The sequence below is a fragment of the Vipera ursinii genome, assembly GCF_947247035.1.
Source record: "Vipera ursinii genome assembly, chromosome: 2".
Taxonomy (NCBI): Eukaryota; Metazoa; Chordata; class Lepidosauria; order Squamata; family Viperidae; genus Vipera; species Vipera ursinii.
The window spans coordinates 146244093-146253909 of record NC_139513.1 but is presented as its reverse complement, the minus strand read 5'-3'; the positions used below and the strand labels follow the sequence as shown (position 1 = coordinate 146253909).

Here is a 9817-nt window from a genome sequence, read left to right as displayed (position 1 = left end):
CATAGTCAGTTTCCTATTTCCACAGGCACCTTTTCTGTATATAGTTCCAAAGTGTATGCTGTTAGTGCCAATATACATAACCAGAGGGTTTTTTTTGTTTTTGTTTTTTTAACTTTGGCAACTTTCCAAGATGTAGACTTCAACTCCCCCCAGAACTCCACAGCCAATGGCAAATGTTACCTAGCACAATTTCCATTCACTTTCTAAGGCAGGGCTGTCAAACTGAATTTCATTGAGGGCCACATCAGCATTGCGGTTGCCCTCAAGGGGCCGGGTGGGTATAGCCAGGGTGGGCGTGGCCTACTGGGTGGGCCTGGCTAGAGTGCATATGGCCTACTGGGTGGCCGTGGCCAGCTCTACCTCGTTCGCATCAAGGGTGCCTATGGGGGCCTGGGCAGGAGTGGGACAGATCTGAGGGTCTCTGGCAGGAGGAGGGTCTCTGGGCCAGGGCCATGGCAGTGGGGGCCGTTCCCTCACTGTTTCCAGGATGACTTTGCGGGCCGCATGAAACCACTTTGCGGGCCGGATCCGACCCCCGGGCCTTAAACACCAGACATGTCTGGTCTAAGGGATGGCTCTTCCCTCATAAGGCCCACGCCCATCCCTGTAAAACCAGGGTTTAATCCACCCAGTTTTCAGGATTTCCAAGTACTTCAAGGTTTTGGTAATGGTTTTCAAAGCCCTACATGGCATGGGTCCGGAGTACCTCGGGGATCACCTGCTGCCGGCGTCAACTTCCCTCCGCCCTGTGCGTTCCCACAGAGAGGGCCTCCTCAGGGTGCCTCCGGTCAGAGAATGTCGGCTGGTGGCCCCCAGGGGGAGGGCCTTCTCTGTGGGCGCCCTGGCTTTATGGAATCAGCTGCCGGTTGAGCTCCGGATGACACCTGACCTTCGCTCCTTAGGTCTGAAGACCCATCTATTTGAACAAGCCGGCCTGGCCTGATGGGGGATGTGTTGGGGTTTTTATTGTGGATTTTTTATTACCATCTATTGTTTTAGCTCGGGCTCCTATTTAATTCTTTTTTAATTTTTGTATTCTGTATTTTTATATGTGCCCTGTTCACCGTCCTGAGTCCTTCCGGAGAAGGGCGGTATACAAATATAATAAATACTAAATACTACAAATGAATCGCGAAGGGCCGAAGGCTGCATCGACTACTTCTTGGACGGAGCTAGGGCTCAAAGCCCCCGTCTCCCCTCTCGCTCCCGCTGCTAGGGCCCCCCCCTTGCTCTCTCCTCCCTCTGGGGCGGGAAGCGGGCAGCAAGGGGCGGCGCCAGGAGGCACCCTTGCCTTGAGGTACAAGCCCGGCGGTGGCTGCTGCTGCTTGTTCTTTCTTTGCCCCCAGCCGCCTCCGTCTCCCCCTCGCTATGTTACTTCGGCTCCAGGCCAGCCTCTTGCTCGCCTTCCTCCTGAGCTGTGGAGCGAGAGGTCAGGAGCGGGAGCAGGCGAGCGAAAGCCAAACTCCGCTCCAGGCGCTGCAGATTGAAACCCTGGTAAGTGTGCGGGGAAGGCGCCGCCGCCGCCGTTGACTCCGCTGCTTTGGGGGGGGGGGGGAAGAAAGAAGCCGGCACGCCTCGGGGCCTCCGGCTGCTTAAATGACAGCTCGAAGGGAGAGAATTCCCCTGGCGCGCAGCCGCTCCGGCCGCTCCCTCACGTGCGAATCCTTCGCCTCGCGGGCGAATTAGGAAGGGCGAGGAAAAAAAGAAGCCGCTTGGCACGGAGCTCTGCGCCTTGGGTCTCCAGGGTGAAAAGTTGCCATCCGGCCAAAGTCTTCACCCGCACTCCCCTCAGCCCAGGAGAGGATGAGCAGCTGGCCGGGTTTTGTTTTGGTGTTTCGTTTTAGTGTTTCGTTTTCCTCCGCAGGTGGCGTCCCCTGAAGGCTGCGCCGAGCCCTCGGCGCCAGGCGACACTGTGGCAATCCACTACACGGTGAGTTAAAGCCAGGGGTGGGGGGGGGGAGGCGCGTCGCCGGGAAGCACGGCGAAGCCACACGCACACGTCAGCACAGCCTTCTCCCGCCGGGGGTTCCCTTACTGGTGGGTGGGGTTTCCGAAGGCTCCGCCTCCTGCTGTCGGAAACACACATCGAGATTAAGGAGGAAGTTTCGAAAGTCCGTGGAGTTTCCTGTGGGGTGCCGAGGCGGGGGGGGGGGGGGAAGGGGGAAGAGAGGGGGGTGGGAATTTTTTTTAAATTTTTTTATTTTAATTCCATTTATATCCCGCCCTTCTCCGAAGACTCAGGGCAGCTTACAAGCTTAGCAGTAGCCTTCATTCTATGTATATGCCTGCTTATTAGGGCTTTCACACACACACCCCAAGTGGCATTATTACAAATTCAGCTTAATTGCCCCCAACAATCTGGGTCCTCATTTTACCTACCTCGGAAGGATGGAAGGCTGAGTCAACCTTGAGCCTGGTGGGACTCGAACCTGCACTAATTGCAGGCAGCTGGGGTTACTTAAGGAGGCATTGGCGGCTTTAGGGAATGCCCTTCCAATCTCGTGGCGTGGGGCGAGACCAAGGCGGAGGAAGGCTGAGTTCGTGACCCGTTCAAACTGCACGTGCCCTCTGGAAGTTTTGGAAGGCTTTACGCCCGATGCGTAACTTGGGGTGGCCGTAGTGTGCGAGAATCATATTCCATAAGTTTCTATATTAACCCCCATAAAATGAAAGGGGGAATGTGAGGTCATCTAACTTTGGGTGACAGCCTGTCACCGTCTCTGATAATTGGTCCTGGGGTGGGGGTGGGGGGGAGGAAGCGGTCTCTCCTTCGCTAAGTGTGTTCAGAGGAGGTAGAGCGCCATTTAACTAAAAGTAATCCTCGACTTAACAACAGTTTGTTTAGTGACCGTTCAAAGTTACAACGCACTGAAAAGAGTGACATGGCCAGTTTTTCACATGACCGTTGTAGCATTCCCCATGATCATGTGATCAAAATTCAGGCACTTGGCAAGTGATTCATATTTATGACGGTTGCAGAGTCCCCGGGTCAGGAAGTCAGATTTATTTAACAAGTTTGACTAATTTACCGGTAACGACTGCAGTGAGTCACTTAACAACTGTGGCAAGAAAGGTTGTAAAATGGGGCAAACTCACTTAACAAATGTTTCACTTAGCAACAGAAATTTTGGACTCATTGTCGTAAGTCGAGGACCACCTGTAGAAGGTTTTTGTTTGGACAACACTGGCTCCCTCGGCTAGGAAACTGAGATGAGCACTGCCCCCTAGAGTCAGACACTACTGGACAGGGGGAACCTTTACCTTTTTAATTTAGATTCCTGCATAAGCCAGGGTGTAGGGCCTGGCCTAAGTAACTCCTTGAACGTTATAATTCTAGGAATGTAGTAACATCTGATAGGCCATTGTTTTTCAAATAAAGTCACTGCTTCTCAGCCCAACTCAGCTCACAGGGTTGTTGTGGGGAAAATAGTAGTCAGTGTGTTGGTACGTTTGCCTCTTGAGTTGAAAAAAAAGGGCAGGATAAAAATCTAAAAAGAAACCCCTTCGCAACGTTAAATTTTCAGCTCCCAGAATTCCCCAGTAGTATGCATCGGGGATTTGAGGTACGCACATCTTAAAGTTACCAAGTTTGAAAAGCATTGGGTTGTAGCTTTATAAGCTCTTTTAACCAACATGCAGCGTAGTTAATCCTGTATCTCTAAATGTTCCTAGCCAAGGTTGATGGAAGTAGCTATTAGGATGGGATGGGATGAAGCGTCTATAATACTAATGCAAAAGAGCTATGCCAGTTAAAGGTGCAGAAGTAGGTTTAAAGTAGGCAAATGGATGAAAAGATTAAAAATAGGAAAGTCTCTGCTCTGGAAAGGCAGGAAACCCATCCTGTCAAGAGTCCATGCCCACACTTTTTTTATGCAATTATGTAAAGAGGCCTGGTAACCTCTGGTTTAAATTGCTACAATACTTTATGAGCGGAGATATTTGAAGCGAATGTGGAAACACTCAATACAAACTGTAATTACTAGTAACTATGAGGCTAGTCAGAGTATATTGTGCATCATTGGACTTGGCTTTATTCTGAAGCAATTTTTTTTTATCACTTGTAACCCAGAGATCTACAAAATAAGAATTGAAGTCATCTTCAGATACCTTATCCTAGCAGGAAAATGGACAGTTCGCTTCTCTGGGGCCTCCTATCTTCATGCCCTGAGCCATGATATCAGTATCATGTGATCCAAATATCAGTATGTAAAAAAAGGATAATTTTTGCTTAGGGCAGCATCATAACCAGCTATTAGTATGTCTAATCATCTGAAAGAAAAGGAGCACCATTTACCACAGTGGGAATTATCCATTCATAAATTGATTACGTAGTTTTGTATATGGATAAAAGTAACGATTCTGAACTACCGTGCTATTAGTTGCAGGAAATGCTATTATGAAAAAGACATCCCTGTGACTATAGAGGAAAAAATGGCTTCTCCTAAAATGGTACCCCATGCTCGCCTACAGTATTTTTGTTTTGAGTATGATAGGAAATTAAATTGACCTGCATGAAGTTGCTGTCCGTACTTTTTCATCATGGGAGATAGTGATATTTCATTTCTTACAAAGTTATAGGTTTCAGCACTTTATCTTGATTTAAAACAAAACAATTGTGGAAAGGGCAATTGATGTTAGAACATCAACTGCCGCTTGATGTTAGAAATATGTGCACACACCCCTCAGTTTAAGGATATTTTTTTTTACAGGGTACTCTTGAAGATGGCCGCATTATTGATACCTCACTCTCCCGTGATCCATTGCAAGTGGAGTTGGGCAAAAGACAAGTCATACCAGGTAGACCTCTGTTCTTAATGTTCTCCTGTTTTTTAGTATAAGATGCTTAGTTTGGCTGAGGGACGTGCCAAGGAAAGCAGTAGGGAGAAATAAAAATCTCTGGGTCGGTCCACAAATAGTCTTTGGCCAAAGAAATATACTTGCTACTGTTCCTTCTCTAAGTAAGTATTTTCTCTCTATGACACTATTCCTGTTGCCCCAAAAGTAGTTTGAATGTCTCCTTGCCTGATTTCATCATTTGATCCCAGCCTATACCTAAGAACTTTCAGTCGTCTTTAGCTGTAGCAGTGCTGAGGCAGTGTTTCCTCCCTTATCCTAACATTGGGTTTGCTCCGGATACAATCTGACATGCTTTACAGATTGTTGAGGTGGTGCTGCACTCAGTTCACTTTTGGAGGTGGGATTAACCTAAGTTCTCTTGTTAGTGCAGATATGCTCCTCCTTCCCCTCGTCACGCTCACGATGGCAGCATTGAAACTGCGTGGTGAAGCGCAGAGAGCGAGTGATGACTATACCTCTGCTGCTTCCAACTCTTCCCACACCTTTATACACTGTTCAGGCTGCTTTTGGACGCCTTTTTAGAATATCAAAAGGAATGGAGCCTGACTGTGGCTTAAAAGTCCCCCACTGAATGGTATCCATGCAAAATATTTGTATTAAACCAGATGTTTTGACATATGGCTAAATCTGCTGACCTAGCCATCAGGCAAAACCCGTCTCCTCCCCAACTCCATCCAATGTTGTGATGAATGGTTAGTGGATGTTTTCCTGTTGACTGCTGATGTTTGGTAGGAAAGAGATGGAAATAAAACCAAGAGGTAGCCACCAGTTGTTGTTGTTGTTTTCCCTTAATCTGTTCTGTATTGTTTAGATAAGAACAGCAGTATTTGCTGACATCTTGCCTGTGACAGGATAGGGGCTGGCAAGGAGTTAGCACACATTTCACTAGTATCTTTTTATACTACCTCAAGGATTGATGGAAAGCACCTGGCCGTGAAGAAGACCCAAACTCAACATACTTCAAAGGTAGAAGGATAGATTTCAGTTGAAGATTAGAAGAAATCTTTAATGATAAAAGCATTAGATCCTGCAAATCTGGCACGGTGCTTTCTTTTAGAAGACTTCCAGCAGAAGCTAAGTACAGTAGTCATCTGTGGGACTGTATAAGATTGTGATCGGCATGTTTTATATATGCCATTCTTTTTGTCCTAGGCTCCCTACTTTCTTGCCTGTTTATTATTTATATTTTCGGTTTGATAGATTAATCTCAACCTGTGTTCTGATAACTAAACAAGAGATTTATTATTTTAATATGAAGAGCTCCTTTTAGAGGATCTGAATGTTCTAGGGGGAAAACCCCAGAAAGGCTTCTAATTAAGTTATTTTTTCCCCTCCCAATTCAGGTTTAGAACAAGGTCTGCTGAATATGTGTGTTGGGTAAGTAACTTCCAGTAACTGGAAATCTTTATAGGTAGTTGCTATACTCAATCAAGCCTGCAACCTCTGTTTTAAATTCTGTTTGTTTTCTGAGTAGAGCCAAGACGTGCTGCAGTTTCCAAGTGATAAACAAAAGCATTGTCTGCATTCAGAGATATTTTTCTTAGTTACTTGTTTAGACCACAGTGGAAAAATTCTGGTTCTTTAAATATTATAATGCTGTAGTCGACAGCATTCCTTACTAGAGACTGTATTGCTAGAATTTATGGGAATTCAACAGCTGGAAAATGATATAGTTCCCATTCTTGTGTTTATATAAAGACGGACATCAAAGAGAAACTAGTATTAAAAGGGCAATGATCAATAGAGAATAGAAAGAGGCTGAAAAGGTGTTTGCAAGAACAATAATAATAAAGCAAAAATTGCACCAATAGTAATAAACTATCTGGAGCACCACTTGAACATAATCGGCACTGAGAAAATCACCATCAGAACTGCAGAAAGCAGTTATACTTGGAACAGCCTACATTCTGCAACAGTACCTTTAACAAACAACATCTGCCTGTTCCAGGTCCTTGGGAAAGACTCAATGGGTGGCTAAAAATGCCAAATCCAGTCTCAACATCTGACTGTAATATTTTAACTGCACGCTGCCCAACTCTCAACTCCGGACTGCTTAGATTTATATTAAAAAATTATAATAAAATCAAAAAATAAAAGATGAGGTGAAGATTTGTTCTCCGAGCTTGTGGATTGGTTTCTGAATGTTTCGTTACCTGGCTAAGTAACATCTTCAGCGTAGTTTAGGGGTTGTCAGTATCAGTGTCAGCGACACAAGTTATTGACACTGACATTGCCTGAACTCCGCTGAAGATGTTACCTAGCCTGGTAACAAAACATTTGGAAACCAACCCACAAGCTCGGAGGAGGATCCTTCACCCTCATCCTACACCCAAGCTACAGACATTCGCCACTATTGCAAAAATGAAACATGGCAAGCACAGTGAAGTAAAGGATGTCACTTGCCAAAGATGAAGATTTGGGGGATGACAAGGGGTGCCTTCGAGTCAGTTTCGATTCTTGGTGACTGCCTGGACAAGTCCCTGCAGTTTTATTGGTAAGATTTCAAAACTGATTTGCCATTGCCTCCTTTCTAGAGCTGAGAGAGGGGGCTGGCCTACTTAGATGGGACTACAACTCAGAATCTCCTCCCATTTTCTAGCCTGACGCTCAAAGATTTACAGACTGGAATATGTACAGAGGAAAACAAAACAAAGTTAAGAGGCGTGGAGGACAAAATATTATTGGGGGGGGAAAAAATCTCATTTACCGTATTTTCCGGCGTATAAGACGACTGGGCATATAAGATGACCCCCTACATTTCCTGTTAAATTATAGGGTTTGGGCTATACTCTTCCAATGCACACTAAATAAAAATTAAAAAACATCAGATTTGATTTTAATATGGTAATTTTAATTCAAATGCTTATGACATGCAGGTACTTAGTAGGAAAACTGTCACTTATAAACATAAGGCTGTTTGTCATCAAACATGTAAACATAAAACAGTGCACGTGAATTAAACTTTTCCTAATTCACTCTAAAGCTTTCCCTGTGCAGACCAAATGGGAGATCCGCTCCAGGTTTTCCAGCCAGTCCGCCCAGTTCCTGAGTCAAATGTGTCCTTAGGGCTAAGCAGCTGCTCTGGCTGGTGCATTCCCCACCTGCCTTTCAAGTTGGGATAGACTGCAGCTGCTCTTCAACTTTAGAAGGAAAGACGCCCAGACCCCAGCCTGTAAAAAATCACAGACTGCAGCTTCTTCTCCAATTGGTCCCGCTTTCCCTGCACAGACCAAATGGGAGATCCGCTCCAGGTTTTCCAGCCAGCCCAGTCCCTAAACTTTCAGCACCCGGCGTATAAGACAACCCCTGACTTTTGAGAAGATTTTCATGGGTTAAAAAGTCATCTTATACGCCAGAAAATACGGTAGTTTTCTTTCAGACCTTTATGCAAGCCCTCACCAATTTTTTCTGGTCCCATCTTAATATTCAAAGGTGCTCCAGGCCTTAATTTCAAGAAGCACGTTATCAAAGTCACAAATTCTCTTCCAGTTACGTAAATGTCATTCTACACTTGGAAACAGGCAATCCAGTCAGAAAAAAACTGGTCCAGCATGTCTGTTCAGTTTTCCCCATGACTGCCCCTCCCCTCCCCCTCAAGGACATCGTTTGTTTTGCTGAAGGCTGCAATCTTTTCCTAGCTTAGAGGTGATCGGTTGGCAAAAATCCCACTGAAACTAACAGCCTTGTGCTCCTGTATCTTATGAGCACTGGCCTGGGCTTTACTCACTTTGTTTTCTGGCAGGGAGAAACGAAGAGTCACTATCCCTCCTCACCAGGCATACGGCAAAAGAGGTTCCCCACCAGCGATACCAGGTAGGATCCAGTTATCAGCAATTATTTAATGGCCGGTCAGCTTGCTGGGGCAGGAGGTAGCCAGATACTTAGCACCATTTGTACAAGGATGTCCAGTCCTGTTGTTTTGGAATATTGATTGGACACTTTTTTCTCTCACTGGGCCAGGAAAGAGAGACTGGAAAGGAATTGACGGTGGGCATTTAGGAAGTAATATTATAAAGCCACATTTGTGCTGCAGTTTTTATTTTGTAAACCAGGGGAGGGTTTAAGAAAAAAAAATGTTACAAAACTCTGGCGAGAAGGAAACGCACAAAAGGATAGCCCAGGAGACATGCAAACGCAAAAATAATACTTCCAGGCTTAGTTTGCCTGGAGAGGGTACTGTGTAACCTCTTAGAATCTTCTAGGTTTGTTTCACAGATTTCCTCTCTTTCCAGCTGATGCAGTTCTGCAGTTTGAGGTGGAATTAATCCAGCTCTCCAGAGCCAATTACTCGGAGAAGCTGTTCAGCGATATACTCCCCTTGCTGAGCATTGGGCTTGTCCTGGCACTGCTGGGACTGATTGGCTACTACCTCTACAAGAAAGCCCAGATGCCCCGAATATCTAAGAAGAAACTCAAGGAAGAGAAGAAAAATAAGGCCAAAAAGAAATAAAGTTGTTCCTTATCTTTTTCAACATTGCTTCCCACTGGAATGTGTGTGTGGGGGAGGGAGTGCTCATACTGTTTCCCACACATACACGGTATCTAAACAACTTAATTAGACATAACTCTTGCACAAAAGGCTGAGGATGGGGAACCAGTTCCCATCACTGCACAGATCTCTAGTTCGATGTTCCTCACTGTATTGCCCTTTAGATGTGAGACCACAGCTACAGTTCCTTCTAGCCAGTGAGCTTCTAAGGAAACTCTGGATCCACAAAGGCTGATCTAATACTTTGTACAAGATTTAATCAAGTAAATGGCACAGAAGAGTGATTTTGAGTGTTCTTTACATAAACATGTTAACTCAAGAAGTGGTCACTGCAGAAAGTCTGTAAGGTAAAGGTTCCCCCGCACATGTGTGCTAGTCGTTTCCGACTCTAGGGACCAGTGCTCATCTCCGTTTCAAAGCCAAAGAGCCAGTGCTTGTCCGAGGATGTCTCCGTGGTCATGTGGCCGGCAT

The 9817-nt window shown here is 45.6% G+C and overlaps 1 protein-coding gene across 1 annotated transcript; it reads left to right on the top strand.

Annotated features, from left to right (window-relative positions):
* The first annotated feature begins 1255 nt into the window (after positions 1–1255).
* On the top strand, positions 1256–9329 carry FKBP11 (FKBP prolyl isomerase 11). The gene is made up of 6 exons (XM_083353810.1): positions 1256–1494; positions 1865–1930; positions 4710–4797; positions 6201–6234; positions 8600–8670; positions 9090–9329. Exons 1-6 carry the CDS (start codon positions 1369–1371, stop codon positions 9305–9307), a joined length of 603 nt encoding a protein of 200 aa, XP_083209936.1. The 5' UTR covers positions 1256–1368; the 3' UTR covers positions 9308–9329.
* Positions 9330–9817: the final 488 nt, after the last annotated feature.

Bases quoted from the DNA above. Each gene is read 5' to 3' on its own strand.
- FKBP11 (XM_083353810.1), top strand. From the start codon at position 1,369: ATGTTACTTCGGCTCCAGGCCAGCCTCTTGCTCGCCTTCCTCCTGAGC. The intron at 6,235-8,599 runs GTAAGTAACTTC...GTTTTCTGGCAG, and splicing joins CTGCTGAATATGTGTGTTGG to GGAGAAACGAAGAGTCACTA. The intron at 8,671-9,089 runs GTAGGATCCAGT...CTCTCTTTCCAG, and splicing joins TTCCCCACCAGCGATACCAG to CTGATGCAGTTCTGCAGTTT.